General features: G+C 29.5%; 1 protein-coding gene across 1 annotated transcript; it reads left to right on the forward strand.

Annotated features, from left to right (window-relative positions):
- Positions 1-12,933: 12,933 nt before the first annotated feature.
- On the forward strand, positions 12,934-16,108 carry LOC100790506 (spermidine synthase 1-like). Its single transcript, NM_001254596.2, is given in 9 exon segments — positions 12,934-13,137; positions 13,685-13,761; positions 13,847-13,969; positions 14,479-14,583; positions 14,852-14,924; positions 15,016-15,087; positions 15,181-15,376; positions 15,492-15,615; positions 15,717-16,108. Coding segments are annotated over 9 exon segments (1,017 nt in total). The 5' UTR covers positions 12,934-12,956; the 3' UTR covers positions 15,783-16,108.
- The last annotated feature ends 3,083 nt before the right edge of the window (positions 16,109-19,191 follow it).

The raw sequence follows: 19,191 nt of genomic DNA on the forward strand, positions 1-19,191 counted from the left end.
TAAATTATAATGCATTAGGTTTCGATGGAATGGTGGCTCAAATCTTGAGATAGACCATTGAGTAATTTATCATTTTCAAACTTGTCTTTATTACTCCTTTGATTGAGGATGTCGGCCTCTTTCCAAACAGTATTTTGACTTATTCCAAGATTCTTCATTCTAGGGCCAAATATAATATGCAGATATTTTACTACCAGTCATCTGATTTTGTTAATTAAAAACCTGTAAGGTTGTAAGAGTAACTTCAACCTTATTACTCTCTCTCTCTTCTCACGAGTCATGAGTCACGTGTTGGAAAGAAACAGTTGTTTCCACTTCTAATTGCATTTTACATTAGTTTCTCAAAATAAGAAAATCTAAAAATAAGTACTGAAAGTGTTTCAGTCACATTAGTTTAACTATATACTTTACATGTAAAGGGATAATATTAACATATTATTATGAATACAAAGATAGTAAGGGAGTGTTTGATTTGATTGTTTTTTATTTTTATTTTTACTGGAAATAGAAAATGGTGATGGAAATTTCAGTGAAAGCATTTAAATGCGTTTGGTTGAATTTTTAAAAAACATTTTCAGTGAACATATTTTTTCAAATGAATCAAAAATTAGAAACAATAAAATCTCATTTTTAGTGTTTTCAATTGAAATCAGGAATCTCATTTTGGGTAAAATGGGTAAAATGAAAACGTGGTGGTAAGAAATGTAATTTTAAGTAAAACTAAAAATACATTTTCTTTTGAAAGTGCATTTTCAATGTTTTTATTTTTTGAAAACAGAAACAAGAAGTCAAACCAAACATATTTTCAGAATTCTAATCTTTTGATTATGAAAATAGTTTTCAAAGAATGAAAACAAAAAATAAAAATACAAACCAAACACACTTTAAGTTTTTAAGTTTAGGAATTTAGATGATAAATTTAGGGATTTAGATGAAATAACTTGTACTTTTTAAAATCACCCGATAATAACGATTCATTATTCATGTGAAAGAACACATTAAAATTCTATGTTGCAGTGTATTTATTATTATAATTAGGTGCAAGTGGATAAGCATGTTAATCAAAAGTTTCTAGATCTAATAGATTAGTCTAGTCCTAATCCTCTTCATAGTCACTAACATCAAAACTAGTATACTCACTATTAGAATCATCTTTACCCTCTTAATCAAGATCTTCATTATCCCTATCATCAACTACCTCACCATCATCATGGACCTCAGCATCATCGGGCACCTCACCATCACTAGGCACCTTACCATCACCGGGGACCTCACCAACATTAATATGCTCCTCTTCACTAACCCTATAATCAATTACTACAACTTCAACCTCCTTAGTTTTAGTAAAAGTTTTATCTCTCTTTGTTGGTAGCCGATCATCAAGCATTGGTACATCAATTGAATGCTCCATATATATGTCAATCACGTCAAAAGTCTTTACAATTAAAGGCAAGTTGTAACACATTAGAGTCATTGTTTAATGGTTTCAACTCACAACTAAAAGCAAGCTTGGGATGTTGATACCAAAGACACTTGAACTGTTTGAACCCTATACTTTGAATAACCTTTGCCACGTCAATGTAGGACATCTCATCAACATCTCAACTCCATTTTCTTTGCTAATGCCCCTAACATACATGGTACAAGGCTTATAAATAAGCATTCCTAAGGGATGAATCCTCAACCTCACGATCTGCACATCACTGGGTGTATAAATAAATGACAAACACCACAAAACATGAATTTAATACACTTAAATGAATACAACAACACGTGATAAATAACCATCATTATTGACACCATAAAAAACACACACACCAAAGGACAAAACAAGGCAATAAAAAAATGCTAACAATTATTGACCAACAAAACAACAATTACAGTTTTCCCCAAACCATGTTATAGTAGTAGGGGTGGGAATAGGCCAGGTCAGGCCAGGCTTTGAAAGGCCTGAGCCTAACCTACGATGAATCTTTGAGGCCTAAGCCTGACCTATAGCCTATCAAAGGCTTTTATTTTGGCTCGGCCTGGCCTTTTTAAAAGTCTGACCTGGTCTGATAGCCTTTTTAAAAGCCTTCTTCACAATAAATATTTAATATTTTATGGAGTATGAACATAATAGGAAAGTTAAAGAAAAAGGAAAGTCAATCAAAATAATGAGAGCACATGACTCACACCTAAATTGTAATTAAAGTTCTTGATTATAGGAATAGAAGTTATGGAGCAGTAATGTGTAATCAAAGTCTGATAGTTTCAAAAAAAAATTAATTGTATCCAAAAAATAATATTATATATTGGTACCAAAAAAATAATATATATATATATATAGGCCGACCTATTAGGCTTTTTAATAAGCTTAAGTCTGATCTATTTAATTTAATAGACTTTTAAAAAAGTCTGAGCCTAACCTCTTAATTAAATAGGCCAGTTCGGGTCAGGCTTTATGTAGGTCAGGTCGTAGGTTTCTGTAGGCCGGCCTGACCTATTCCCACCCCTATATAATAGGGACTTATCTTGCAATTTTTGAAACTTCCATGGCTTAATTGTAATACACCAAACAAGAAACCCTAATCCACCATGAAACAATATCACACTCCTCATAATCACACACTACCAACACACTACATATACATAAAGAAATCATGAAAACCCACACCTTTCAATATTGTATGGCCTTAACCCTGGACCACACCAAATAAATAAACCCCGACACTTGCTCATGCTCAACAACCAAAAATTCCCTTTAGCATGTTAGGAATCTAACCTAGAACAATACACATGCTTGTGATTTTTGCTCGCCATCTTCCTTGCGTGAGATCCACAACCATGTCCACGTCGCTAGCCATCGATTTTAGAATAGGTCAATTTCAGAATAGGTATCTCAACGTCGAACAACAAACAATAACTCTAGCCTCAAGCATTATTTCCCTTGACATATCACGATATGACCACGAAAACTTCAAATAGGGATTTTTTGGAATATTAGGGTTCAACTTTGAAGTGTTATTATCCAACTCGAGAATAAATTTTACACACAAAACTCCACTTAAACTAATTGTTTAAAAAAATAGCACTACAAATATGCACATATTTACTAGGCATGATCAACGTTTGTGTTGACAGTCAAGACATCTTAATTAATTGTGTAACTAAAAGTGTGAATTTTATAAAGTAAAGGGATCAAATGCTCGTCACAAATCAAGAGGATCAAAATTATAATTTTCTGAAAATAGGAAAGTCAAATGTACAAATTTAGCCTTTTTTTTTAAGTATAATTTGTCCCTATATATAAGACCATTTACACTTTATTGTTTGTTTTTTCTATAAGACCCTCTTCTATAAGTTTAGTGTATTAATTATTTTTATCCTATATTACTCTTAATTAATTATAGTATTCTATCTCAAAATATTAATTATTCCGTTGTAAAAAGTAATTAAATGAAAAGAAAAATAAAAAATAATTTTGAAAAGGAGTATAAAGAATTGACAAATGATTAATTTATAAATTAATCACTTTTCTTAATGGATGTGAACTAATTAAAAGAAGAGTATATACAAGAACCATGATAGTATTTATTTATATATTATTTTCACAATTTTAATATAACTAATGATTCATGGTTTGATTAATTAATGAGCAACAACTCATTGTCATAACTTACTCAATAATGTGATGCTAGTCTTACAAAACTACCTGTAACACTTCTATTTGTTTGATCTACTTTCCACAAATAGGAAAAGTAAAGTACAATTAAAATACACCTTTGAGAATTAAATATTCAAAATATGTTGAAGTTCTTCAAATTTAAAACTTCTTATTTTGATTTCTCACTTTTAGTAATAAGAAATAACGTTATGTGTGAAAGTTGCGTTACGTTGACTTTAATTGGCCTAACAGCTCCATATTATATATGTTTGCGTAGAACTATTACTAAACTTATAAGTATATTGATAGACCAAAATATATTTTATCATATTATTTTATTTGGCATCATCAATATAAAATTTGAGTTATAGAATAGTTTGGCATTGTCCTAAAGAAAAGGTTAACATTGAAGGTAAATTTAGTAAAGTATAGTAAATTAATATTAAACTAATAGTCATAAGTTTTTCATCATATGTTTTAATGCCTACCGAAATTTAGCTTGTTCTCATCATATGTTTTGCCAACTGTGTAGATATGGTTTTTATGCAAATTTAAATTTTTTTCGAAGTTAATTACTTGAATTTGCTGCCTTATTTTTTGTGTTAACAACTGAATATTAATTGAGGAGCATTTAATAAGTTATATAAAGTATTTTTACTTACTTAAAAAAATATTACTACTAATTACTTGCTTAAAAAATTTAGCTAGTAACAATTTTTATTTTAATATGAAAATATTATTTTATACATATTTCTTTATTTTTTTAATTAATGCCAAAGGATGTCCATTAATATTTACATATAACATGGTATATAATATACTATGTAATAGTCACTAACAATAGTCTAGTGGTTAGAAACTTAAATAATTTGTATGAAATCATATCCCAATATCATTACAACTATATAATATAAAAAGCCAAAAGGGCGTGGTAGCATCGTTTTGTGATGTAAGGTCTGTGTGAGATTCTACCTCTCCACTACGTCGGTGACGAATGCAAATCAAAAAGCATGTTAGCCAAATATTCTAATAAGAAAGAAAGAAACCCTAATTGAAAGCCCTATCATTCCCACTTGTACTTTTCAAATTACTACCATGTATTGTAACACTAACATGTGCGGATCTTGGCATCTACTGCAGCCGAAAGCACATTCAAATGAGAACACACCCCAATGAAAAAAAAACAAAGCAGATTGCTTTTTACTTTCTTCTGGACCCCATTGGATTATCTTTCCTGAGGGAATTTATATCTTATGGTTTCAATAATTGAGCATATTTTTAACAAAATTAACTGAAATCAGAAAAATTAATTAATAGTAAAAAAAATGTAAGTTGAAAAATTAATTTATTAAAATATATGTGTCTAATAAAATTAACCGTTAAAAAATATAAAATTAAAAAATAATAAAATTATGATTTATTTAAAAGGTAATTAGAAAATTAGATAAATATATTAAGGACAAAAATGAAAGAAAATGTAAAAAACTAAAAGTTAACATTTTAAAAAAAATAATTCAAATAATATTTTTAAAAATATTAAATATTATTTATCGAATAATTAAACAAATTTTTTCATTAGTAAAAAAAAACTAAAAAATAATTAAAATATCTTAAAATTTACAAACACTTATGATGATATATCTCTTACTTGTTTTGTAGGTGTTTATGGTTAACTCACATTATATTATTAATCTTATTAATTATTTATTTCTTCTCCTTTTTTATCTTTCTCGTGATGTATACACTAATAATAACATATATATATATATATATATATATATATATATATATATATATATATATATATATATGAACAATTTTTTTAGATTTGAAGGTGTCTAATGTTTCGGTAGAATATTATTTTTTACTGTTCTTCCTAATTTTTTTAATTACTGTTTTTATTTTTATGATTAAATTTTAAATATCTATCATGAAATTATATACTTAGTATTAATATATAGGGATGAAGAATGTTTCAATCTCTTTATTGATTAGAAAGTTGTTGATACAAGTGGTGCATACTTGCATTCCTTCATCAAGGACTACTCAAATAGAAGTTTTCATATATTTATTGATTATACAAAAAATACAATAAAATTTAATCCGATTACGTTCAATATATATTCTGTTATTTCAAAAGTTAGATATATTTCACTTCTCTTGAAATTACATTATTATTATTATTATTATTATATTCAAGGTTATCAGACTCGCGATTCAATGTAGATTCGTAGAAGTTTTATAAACTCAACTCGTAAAATTAAATCATAAATTTATAAGAGTTTATTCAAATAAAAAAATATTTTAATATTCTTATATATAAAATCATAAGTAAATGATTCAACCCTAAAATAAATAAAAATAATAAACTTTAACAATAATTCAATAAATTAACATAGTCCAAAGTCCACACCCAATCAAACATAAATTCATACAATACAAAACATAAGTTTTTAAAATAAAAACACTTTTAAAACATAGAAATAGTTCAAATGTCCATCAATCTTTTAATAAAATCATCTCCAATATCACTACCACCACAATCATCTTCAAGTTCTTCCTAAGTTGAGAAGTGATCTTTCACATTGTCATTCAATACCAAATTGTTTATATCAAATGCATCCAAAGTTGGGTCAGTTAAACTTTCTCCAACCACGTCAATATTACTTCCACTACCACTTTCACCTAAAGGTTGCCCTTACTCAACTTGGAGATTGTCTTCATAAAAAATGTCATCTCCCTCTTCTGTTAACCACTCATCATAAGATCCCCTATCTTCAAAGAACAATAATTTTTCTTGTTTGTCTACTTTTCAGCTTCAAATTGTACATGACATATACTAAGTCATTCATTTTCTTTTTATGCAAACGATTTCTCCTTTTTGTATGAACCTATAAATAATAAAAAGTTGAAGTTGATAACTTAACTAAAGTCTAAAGTGTAAACTAAACAAAAATATTAAGAAACACAAATAAAGTCATGAAGTTCAATTACCATTTCAAATGAGCTCCAATTACGCTCACATCCATAAGAGCTACAAGTTAAGCTCAAAACACGAATAGCAAACTACTTTAATTTTGGACATTCGTCCTCAAACATTTCTCACCATTCTCCAGGTGGCATAGTCTTCCTAGAGTTTATTGCATTCTCTATAGAAAAAAGACCTTTGGCAAAATGAAATGCAGAAGTTGCCCATTAATTTTGTTCCTTACCCCAACATTCTTTACCAATCTCATCATACAAATAAACAATCATTCTTTCACTTCTCCATTATCTTTTTTAAAATCATCTTCAAAATGCAATTGAGGATTAAGATAATATGCAACTGCATGCAAATGTCTATAAAGTTGATTCTTCCACCTCTTATTAATAATTTTCCAAATAGGTTCATAACTACACAGATAAATAAAATAAAATAAATTTAAAATTAGACATAATCACATAGATAAATTAAGTAAACTATATTTTATAATTTAAAAACTTACTTTTTTCACATTATTGAAGTTGTTTTTAATCATTTCCTTTGCATGATCCATCTCAACATATATGAAACCCATGGCGGGTTGTTGATCAGAATCCACCAATCGAAGGACTACCATAAGAGGGGCAACAACTTTGAGACATATGGATACATTCTTCCAAAATCTACTATCCAAAACTGAATTTTCTACTTTTCCCTCCTCTTGTGAAGTTCCAAACTTACTTTTTTTCCACTCTTTAAAATTGAACAACCTCATCAAAGATGTTTTCATTTCATGGAGACAAGCTAAAGTCAAGTAAGCAATTTCAAATTTAGTCATACCAGGTCTAACCAAGTCCCTCCCATTTGTGTACTTCTTGAGCATGTTGATGAACATTGTTCTACCATATATATAAGTGGTTATCTTCCTTCCCTTCTTTATAGTAACTTCATGAATCTTTAAATGTTTCTCCAAGTCCTCAAGTATCAGACCAATGCAATGGACAACACATGGAGTCAAATACAAATTCAACCAAGTATGCATCAATAATTCTCTTACTACTTTGAAATTCGTAGCATTATCAGTAATCACCTGAACTACATTCTCTTCTCCAACAAATGTGACAACACCATCTAACATCTTAAAAACTTTGTCAGTTATTTTTGACATGTCAGAAGTATCTAAGGAATATAGGAATATTGTTCCTTTTGGACTATTCACCAAAAAAGTTACAAATTGGACGCTTTTTTTTATCCGTCCACCCATTAGATATTATTGAGCAATCAGTTCTCTTCCACTCATTCCTAAACTCTTGCAAACTGTCATCAGTTTTCTGCACTGCTAGTTTCAACAGCTTTTCTTTAACACCATGATAAGATGGAGGTTTATAGCTAGGTCTATATTTCCCGATCATTTCACACATCTTAAAAAATGCAAGATTTTTAATAGCATTGAATGGAATGACACTTGTGTAAAAAAATTCAGCAACTTGAGTATCAACTAAAGGTTTATCTTTTTTTTTTCATCAATTGATTCAAAGTTGCTTGAACACTGCCACTCCCATTACTTGCACTACCTTTTTTTCCTTTTGAACAAAAACCCCTTTGTTCCTGCAAGTTGGTTGCCTTCACCTTTCAGCACTTTCTTCATCTTCATCAATACTATTCAATCTCCTTTTCTTTTCTTTTCTTGCTTTAGATTCAACAACAATTTTCATCATCAGCAATTTGATCTCATCCGACACCGTAGCATAAGGCTCAGAATCTTTTCTAGTCCCAACAAGATGACGCTTGAATCTGAAAACTCCACCACTCGCAATCTTTGAACAATACTTGCATTTGACTTTCTTAACATTGCCGTCAACATCAATCCCATGTTCCCACCCAATATCAGTCTTATTCCCAGGGGCATTTTTGTATTTACTTCTAGCAACTGAAGAAGAGCCACTCGTAATTGTATCTCCACCGCTTGAATTAGACCCACTTCCACTCATTATAACAAACTAATAACAAATAACAACATGTTTAAGTCTATAACAATCAACATAAATTACAAACATAGAGTAAATAAACAAAAATTCCCATTCTGCCAAAATTTCAGCATCATTGTTGTTTATTTTACCAAAAAATAAATAAACAACAATTCCCTTTAAACAACCTTAAAAAAGTGTGATGGCTTTCAATGAAACAAAAAATTGGGAATAATTATGGAAATGGTGAACAACAAAACAAAAAGCGTGATCCACTTTCACTCATTATAACAAACTAATATAAATTATGAATATTATATCAGTCAAGCTTTCCAAAGGAATCCATAGAATTACGCAGGGATCACTTACATCGATGAAGTTCAATTATGTTGTATTTTGTGCTAGCAATTTGATTGCATAATGAATTCATTTTTGTTGACAACTGAGTTCAGTGAACATGAAATAGATCTTAAATCTTGATTAATTGGCCAAAATCAGAATGCAAGCAAAAAAACTAGTGCTACTACCATCAAACTCGACTAATTTTGCCTCAAAAAAACCAAACAAATGGGATTTTTATTAATGGTCATGTTAACACTTTTTTATTAATAACATAAATTTTATTCTAAATTTCATTCACTTTTATGCATCATTTTGCATAAGGTGCAATATAAAACACATTCAATGCTTCATATTTCTATCAAATTGAGGTTATTTATGACATATGATAGTAAATAGAAAATAAAATAGGTTTGACATCATTAAGGAGCTATGGATGCAAGAATTTGGAAATGACAATAGGTTATGAAATGATTTATTTTTTAAACATGATAGGAGGGAAAGAAAAAAGGACCCACTCCCCCAAATGTTGCCTATTAAATTAGAATCCCAATTTTTTCATTGGCTACTTGAAATTGAAGGAAAGCTTGAATTCTGCAATTTGTGGATCAAAATACTATTAATTTATCTTTTTTCACTCTTTAACTGATGGCAGGTGCTCAGTGCATGATGAACAGAGAGAAACTAATATCATAAATACAGTGCAACATGCCACAGTTACAAAGAGAAAGGAACGATGTGAATGTAAAACTACACAAGGATTAAAATTCATTCATGATGGATGAGCATATATTATTCACATAACTATAGTATGATCATCTCATCTCACTTCAACCATTCAACAAAGATAATCCTCCCACCACTTTAATTAATCCAAGAAAATGAGCATATTATGCTCCAAAATAATAGGAATTTCTCTAAATTTAGCATTTGCTATTGGATGAGTGAATTAATATTTTGGCAATTTGGTTCATATTCCATAAATAAATCATATCAAATACTCAATCCACAAACTGTATATAGCCAGTTGAAATGATAAACACCTAACTGAAATTTGTCACAAACTGGAGAAAGTCAATATATTTTAGCCACGTTAGAGAAAAATGCATAAATTGTAATGGGACAGGATAGTACTCAATCAAAGAACATCTATAATGCTGACAAAATAAAAGATTTTTGTACATAGAAAAGATTGTACCTTTGAAGTTGTGTCTTGACTCTTGATTATGTCAACAAGATCTTGAGTAGTTACACTAAAAATCAAGCAAACATTAGACACAAAATCCATACAAGGACATAAATTGACTTTTAATAATTGTGCAGGACAATCTTGCCTTCTAAAAATTTGTTTTCCTTTACCACCTTTATGTTTCACCTTGAAAGCCCCATCAATTTCAAAAGTTAGAGCAAGTTGTTGTGCCTCTTGCCCTCTTCTTTTACATACAAAAACGTAAACATGATTATCATGGAGCTTACATAATAGCATTCACATGGAGCTTAACAACATAACATTCATTTCCTAATCATATTCACTGATAACAACCTTATCTGCACATTACAAAGGATAAATTTTAATCGTTAATCATGATTCATGAGTAGAATCTTACATGCTCCAAAATAAAATATTAGAAGTAAAAGAACTAATGTTCATCTAACTCTCAACAATACTGTCATTGGAGCGAACTTGATTAGTGAAAAGGGAAAAACACTTGACAAAAATCAAAAAAGGAAAAAAAAAATGAAAAACACTTCACTGTCGCACACTCCCACTCCGGCATCGAACACGTCCCTTCACCATTGCACCCCACCATCGCACACTCATCCCTTCACCGTCGCACTCTGGCACTGACCGCGTCGCAACAAGAAGCACGAACCAAATAAGCACTGCAGACAGCAGTAGCACGAACTCGAACGAAGCAGAGAAAATGAAGCGCATACCAAATAAACAATGTTGTGTTGGGTTTTTGGTAAACCCGCAGACTCAGGGCAAACTCACGAGTCTACCTAAACTCTCCTGAGTCTGCGCTAACTCAGAAGAGTATACTCCGTTTTTTATTCTACTTCCTATTTAACTCGTTGAGGCTTAATGAAATCGTAAGATCGTACGATTCTATAATTTAAAATGTAATTTTGATAACCATGATTTTACTTACTATGATTTTTCTTCCGGAGAAGTAATTAAAATTACATTAACCTCTCTTAGAGGAGAGTGAAAGTACTTTTAAAATAAAAGGAATAATGCAACTCATATAATGGAGTTAAATTTAAGGAAATATTAGTATAACTTTTTCTTTTGTTTAGAAACTTTTGCATCAGTTGATTCTATCTTATTTAATAATAAAATATGAATGAGTTTATTTAAATTTTAAAATAAATATTTTTATACAATTTTTTTTATAAGTAATAACGATTTGTATTCTTTAATCAAATGGTCATAATTAATCTTTAGATATGAATTAAATTATATTAAAAAATTTCCTTTATATATGCTCGAAATCTCCAATGAAAATTTATTATTACGAGACAATTTCATAATGATTATAAAAATTAGATATAGCTTTTTGCACCAAAAATATGTATAACTGTTCCTTCTGGTGATATTCATGTTATACTGGGCACCATTATAAATTCAAGATAACTATATTTTCACGTCCGAGGACCCTAGCTAGAGAATTTAAAAAACCTTAATGTATGCCTGTGACCATTGATAATGATGGCAAAATAAGCACAGACAAAATAAGATAACACACGTGACAAAAAACTTTATAATTTTTTTACTAATAAGAGAAATATTATTTTAATTTTAAATGCGAAGTACATTATGGAATTTAAATTCAAAACACAACATAAATATTTATTTTATATCACTAAATTTATAATAAATAAATAATTTAAATAATTAAAAATTATTATAAAAATATTTTTGAATATAAATTATATTTTAGATTTAGGATAAATAATTTATATTGTGATATAAATTTTTTAACTATTAAGATTTTTTTTAAATTAGAATTAAATTTAAAAATAAAGATAAACATGATAGATGAAAGAGATAAAAAATCGAAAAATCTCTAGAATATGTTAATTAAAGAAAAAATTTCAAGAGTTCGTTTGATTTACTAAAATTTATCGTATCTGAGATAAATATTTTTGTTTTAGGTTTGATTTGAAAAAATATTATTGAAACTACACAAATTAATTAAAGCATGACAAAAACTTAACTTCTTGTTACTCATAAGACAACTTTTTGTCCTATATATAAAGTATTCAAAAGGCACATATATTTCTATCTCTCTCTTATTTCTCAAACATTATTTGCTAGCTACAATAATTATATCATATTTTGTATTTCAAATTTATATTATCTATTAGCTACATCATCTTATCTTATCATATGTTTTGAATATATATTATCTATTAGTTACAACAAACTTATCATATCATATATCAATTAGTTAATTTACTTATCTATATTTTATATTTTGAATTCTCATAAAATATAATAATAATATAAATTATATTAAAATAATTAATATTAAAAAATATATTTTAATAAATTTTATATTATTTTGATTGTGTCGTTGATTATTAATTAAATAATACTCAATAAAAAATTATCCAATAACTCAAATCTTTAACCTACACCGTAGTGCATAATAAACTTAATCTAAAGTCACTATCTGTGAAGATTAATTTAAAAAAAAAAACTGATTTAAAACAACTACTATTCCCTTAGTTAGTAAGTATATAAAAAGAATTTATATATTTAATGATATTTATTTATTCTATATAAAACAAATATCCGTGATTAATTGCATAGATTACACGTGTTGGAGCAGAAGAGAGAGAAAGGGCAAGGAGTGCGTGTGTCGTCGGTTGAAGATTAGGTTTCCTCAGCTAGCATGAAAGTAGCAGATAATAATAATAATAATAAAGATTAAAATTTGATTTTCACATAATCATTACTAATATCAAAATAACACCTATATAAGGGACTAGTAGTAGAAGAGTCCCTCCCCACTGAATTGAGTTCACAGAGAGAATGGCTGCGGAAAACGTTGTTGAGTTCACAGACTTACCCGTCAAGAGGCCAAGAGAAGAAGAAGAAGGAACCAATGGCGTCTCCAACGACGCCGTTTCAGCGCTCCCCAATGACCCTCAATACCCTGGCATCTCTGCGGTTATTCCCGGTTGGTTCTCCGAAATCAGCCCAATGTGGCCCGGTTAGTAAAAACCCTCTCTTTTTTCTCTTCCCTTGTTCACTCTCTACCTTCAATTTTTAAACTTTCTCAAACCCTTTTCAGGAACCGTGTGTAAAATAATCTCAAACCCTTTTGTTGATCGTTACCTGTTGGTTATTGTGTGAACGGAATGTTATATAATCTCTGTGTGTGCTTTAATGCTTTTTTTCATTGTGTTTTTCGGGTTCTGTTTTATTAGATTCTACAGTTGTTGGACCCTTGTGTCTTGGGATTTTAAGGATGCTCTTATGTCCTAATGTTCCTAAGTAGCTAGGTGGAAGAGTGATTTGGTACTAACTGATTGGTCGTAAGTTTGTATTTGTTAAAGATTTTACGAGGAGCGAATAAAAAATCAGTCAGAAATGTATATATTGGTTAAAGGGTGCATCTGTTATCGGTTACAGAAGTGAATCTTTGAGTTTTTTTTTTAAAGGCTCTTCGAGTTGTTGTATTATACTCTTGGCTTGTAATGTTTGTACTTGTATTTTGTAATGCCACTCATGAGTTGGAATCTGATTGTGATTTGCAGGGGAGGCACATTCCTTGAAGATGGAAAAGATTTTGTTTCAAGGGAAGTCTGACTATCAGAATGTCATGGTCTTCCAGGTATATGTTGTATATGTTTCTTCAGTCAATTTTTTTTTTATGGTTTTTGTTTTATTTATAATGTATTATGGATTTTGTTTTGCAGTCATCAACATATGGCAAAGTTCTTGTTTTGGATGGAGTCATTCAGCTTACAGAAAGGGATGAGTGTGCCTACCAAGAGATGATCACTCATCTTCCTCTTTGCTCTATTCCAAATCCCAAAAAGGTATTTTGATACTTTGACTCCCTCTAGCTTTAGGAATTTAGCATATGTCTAGTTTGCCCATTTTATCACCAAATTTTATGTAGTTAGAAAATACAATGATTGTGAAGTAGTGCTTAGTTTTTAATAATTGTATAGAGGTTGGCGAGAGGGGTAGAAGAATTTGTGAAATGATGTCTATATTGATTTGTTTACTCATATCATTGATGTGTCCATCATCATGCTGAATTGGGGTGCACTGTTGGTTTATATTTAGCATAGCATTATTTTTTCTGCAGTCTATTTGGTTGCTTTTACCTTTTATTAGAAGAGATCTGAATGGCATGTGTTGATGAGAGTAGGAATGATAGCACTCATGGAGTAAGGCATCTGAGATATGACCTGAACCATGAGAATGAAATGTTGGATAATTATGAGCAAGATTTTTTTTAGGAATATTAGCCTGTTATCCCTGCATAAAATTATGTGTATGGAATTAATTGATCTTTTCCTTGCTGCTTTCTTTCTGTTAGGTTTTGGTTATTGGTGGAGGAGATGGTGGAGTGCTGCGGGAAGTAGCTCGCCATGCCTCAGTAGAGAAGATAGACATCTGCGAAATAGACAAGATGGTTGTTGATGTGAGTAATGACACCCAGATTATTCTTTCCTATCTCTAATCAAAGCTAAATAATTATATTGACAAACTACTGTCCTGCATGTATATGGTTTCTCTTGCTCTCCATGTTTTTATAAGTTGAATGACTTTCTCTACTTAATGATATTGGTCATTCCATGTCTTTTCCCACTTGGCCTAAAAAAATTTAGTCTTTTTATGTTTAAGGAGTAAAGTGTTCTAGTATAACAATATAAGTCCAATATCAAAATTGAAGTTGTCACTCTTTGCAGGTCTCCAAACAATTTTTCCCCGATATAGCAGTAGGTTTTGAGGACCCTCGTGTAACACTTACTGTTGGTGATGGTATGATCAACTACTCTATATTTTTTATGTTCCTTAACCACTTACTGTTTAGGACAATTTTTCTCATGATAGATTATCTCTTAATATCCAGGAGTTGCATTTTTGAAGGATGTTCCAGAAGGAACTTACGATGCAGTTATAGTGGATTCATCTGACCCTATTGGTAGGGTATACTGTTGTTTCTTTTGTTTTCTGGTCTTTTGCAGTTAATATAATATATATTTTTTTAATTGAGGTTATATTTAATATCTTTAAGGTCCTGCTCAAGAGCTGTTTGAAAAGCCCTTTTTTGCGTCCGTTGCAAAGGCTCTCCGTCCAGGAGGTGTTGTGTGTACTCAAGCAGAAAGTATATGGCTTCATATGCACATCATTGAGGACATTGTGGCTAATTGTCGCCAAATATTCAAAGGTTCTGTCAACTATGCATGGACCACAGTTCCTACATATCCTAGGTATGCCCTTTCAAATTTTATTTTCCCATTTGCATGCTGTCTTCGAAACATACCCCTATGGGCTATGAATATGATTAAACCATATTTATGTTGTTTTTGCTTATTTTCATTTCAGTGGGATGATTGGTTTTATGCTTTGCTCAACTGAGGGTCCTCTTGTTGATTTCAAGCATCCAGTGAATCCTTTAAGTGAGAATGATAGTCAACAGTCAAGACCATTGAAATTTTACAATTCTGAGGTTTGATGCGCCAACATCTTCTTTCTTCCACTTCAACTCCCAACTGATTTTTCTTAACTATTATGTTTTGTCTCTTTTTTTTGTTTTTTTATGTATTTCAGATTCATACAGCGGCTTTCTGTTTGCCATCTTTTGCTAAGAGGAAGATTGGTTCTAAAACAAATTGAAAATATTTTTCCTGGGATTGAAGGAGCAAATGTGGCTGTAGGCATTCATCCTTTCACTGGATTGGTCCATCCATCAATGAACCTTGGAATAAGTTAATATCTTCAAGATGACATTGAAGAGCAACTTTACTTCTATTTCATGAAATGAGTTGAAGATGCTGGATTCAGTTGCTAGTAATTTACTTTATTGACATTATGGAACTTAATTAGCAGTTTAGCAAACTTTTTGTTTAATGCGTATGCTTGTTTTTTTATCTCTTTGAAATTAGTTGTTCGTAATTAGTATTTTAGTATTTTATATAATTAAAAGTTTAGATTTAAATATATTTTTCATACTTATTCGATTTTAGATTATTACCTCAAATTTACTTTTGGTTAATTATGTACTTATAATTTTTTTGTTTTGTTTTAACGTAGTACACGTTATTAGTCTCATTCATTCAATTAAGTGATGACGTGACAAATAAAATGTTATGTTATATTATTTTTTATTATTTTAAAAGTTAAATTATCTTTTTAAAAGAAAGATAATTGAATTTATTAAATAATTTAAATAATAAAAAATAATGTAGCACTTATATGTTAGTGATTAAGTTGGATTATATAACACTTTATTTGTCGTATTCATCACTTAATATAATGAAATTAATGATAAATATTTTGTTGAACCATAACAATTTATAATAAACAAATATATTTAAAAAGAATAGGATTAGAATATATTCAGAATACTTAAAAGGATTTTTAGGAGCTGCAAAATCATGAACATAGAAGGACAATAGAATTCAATTATAAAGCACGAGTGCTAAAAGTTCTTAAATTTCAGGTTGGCAATATTAAACTTTTCTTTTAATAAGAACCACATCTAAGATGAGTTCTTGTGATCTAGGAACATGAATCCCCACGTATTTGATAATATTAATTAGGTTTATTGGGCATGATTTGAATTTATCCAAGTAATGCCGTGATATCAAATGATAGAGGTTCAAAACTAAAAAAATAAAACACAAAAAGAACAGCTAATGCAGAAAACTTATAAATTGGACAGATAAATGACGTTATCCAATTAAGAGACCATCACCAGACAATTGCCAAAGAATATGGATCAGATATACTTCACTCATTTCATCTTATCATGCATAGGCTGCATTTGACACTTCAAAACATGGTTTTTTTTTTTTAATATACATCACTTTGGTTTTAAGATGAATGTGAATATATTCTCTCCTTTTTATTTTTTTAATTTAAAATATTATAAAATATAAATATTATATTATATAATTTTTTTTAATTGGTTTTAAAATTCTTTTTTTTAAAATTAAATTTTATAATTTTATTTTTTTATTTTTTTAAAGAAAATGATATTATTAAATGTAATTATTTTTGTTTTATTATTTAATTTGCTTAACATATTTTTTAGGTGAATATTTTTATTTAAAATCTAAATTTTGTAATATAATTATTTTTACAAACTAATTATATTTAGTAATATAATTAAAGTGGTGTGAATCAAAACACAAAGTCCAAAGTAGTACAAAGTAGTGGTTGTATATTGAAAAAAAAACAAGAGAGAGTCTATTCACAGAAAAAACCTCAAAACACCCCGAAATTTCAAAATTTGAGTTGGTTGTGTAAGTAATGACAAAAAAGTATTAATGTAACAAAGAGCCCAATAGTGTTAGACGCTCATGTAAACAATTTTGAAAAAACTAATCAAATTGAAAAAAAAGGTATAACCTTTTCCATTTATAACAATTAAATTCTTAATAAAATGGCTTATGGAAGTATGCTTGAAGTTTGAATTAAGCAAAGTTATACATTAATCCGTGGATAGGAAAAAAAAAGGGTCCTTAAGTATTCTTTTTTGGGAAATACTATCCAGTATTCTTAGGATATTGATTAATAAATTAAAAAAGGAGAAAATTTTTAATTGAGATGAGTAAAATTGTATTATTCTTAACTTTTTTTATGCTTTTCTCATGTTTTCATAATAAATACTTTTTTTAATTTCTTAAACAATTCTCTAAAGACACTAGTTAACAATATTTGTTTTGATAAATGCTAACTAGTATCCCTGGTTAATTTGCTAAAAAAGAATCCTGTAGGACTTTCTTTTTTTTAAGAACTAAATGACCCAAACCTACTGCAATGTCTAATAATACACTCAGATGTATACTATAATAATGGCTTAGAACTACACTTGAAAGCTCGATAGAAAAAAAATAAAATAAAGAACTACACTTGAAAGTGATAAATAATCAATGATATATTCAGATAGGATATTTTAGAACAATTGCAATCCAAAAAAATGGAAGGAAAAAACATAATAGTTGGTACCATAATAATAGGAAATGCAACAAAATAAAAATTAAAATAACTACAAAGGACATGAAAGAGCCAAAGATTACATCTGGTCCAACAACTTCTAGGGTTGCTCTTTTTCTGCAGCAAATAATACTCAATACTCCATACTTATATTTTCTCACCTTCTGTAAAATAAAAAATTAAAATTAAGAAAGAAGACTTTCTTACCTGTTATGTTGCTGCAAACAAATATACAATGTACAATAAGTATTAGCTATTATACAGATTGGTTGAAAGAATCAACCTCTTATCTTCTATCAAAGGTGCACACGTGTTCGGATTCTTCATTCTCGTTTTAAGGATGATATCAAAAAGTGCAAAGATAGATACGAGTTCACAAGGTACAGTACTGATCCTTGTTATCTTCGTGAATTTAAAAACCTTAGAGATGATCTTAATATTCTTCTTGCTCTAGAGGAATTCTTTTGGAAACAAAGGGCTAAAAGGTGACTGGATAAGAGATGGAGAAGCTAATACCAAAATTTTCCATGCCAATGCAAATTCCGGAAAGAAAAGGAGTTTTATTTCTAAGCTCTTTAATGAAAATGGTGTTGCTATTTCTAATCAGCAGGATATTTGTCTTCTAGCAAAGAAATACTTAGAAACCTTGTATGCTCACAGTGATGTAAATATTGAAGTCGAAAAATGGGAGTTCAAGGAAGCTGTCTTTCATGTGCATTCTGATAAATCACCGTGTTCGGATGGATTTAATCCTGCTTTCTACAAAAGATTTTGAAACTTACTTGGTGATGATATTTTCCAGAATATAGTAGCCAGGCTGAATCAAGGTTTTTACCCTCCAAACTTGAATGGTACAAATATTGTTTTGATTCCTAAAATTGATTACCCAACTTCTATGAAGGATTTGAGGCCTATATCATTGTGTAATGTTCTGTACAAAAATGTCTCTAAAGTGCTAACCAACAGACTTAGATATGTGCTTCCGAAGTGCATTTCAAGGGAGCAATCTACTTTTGTAGAAGACCCTTCTATTCTTGATAATGTGTTGGTTGTCATAGAGACCATTTATCACATGAAATTAAAA

This window comes from Glycine max, chromosome 1 (genome assembly GCF_000004515.6).
Source record: "Glycine max cultivar Williams 82 chromosome 1, Glycine_max_v4.0, whole genome shotgun sequence".
NCBI classification, from domain to species: domain Eukaryota; kingdom Viridiplantae; phylum Streptophyta; class Magnoliopsida; order Fabales; family Fabaceae; genus Glycine; species Glycine max.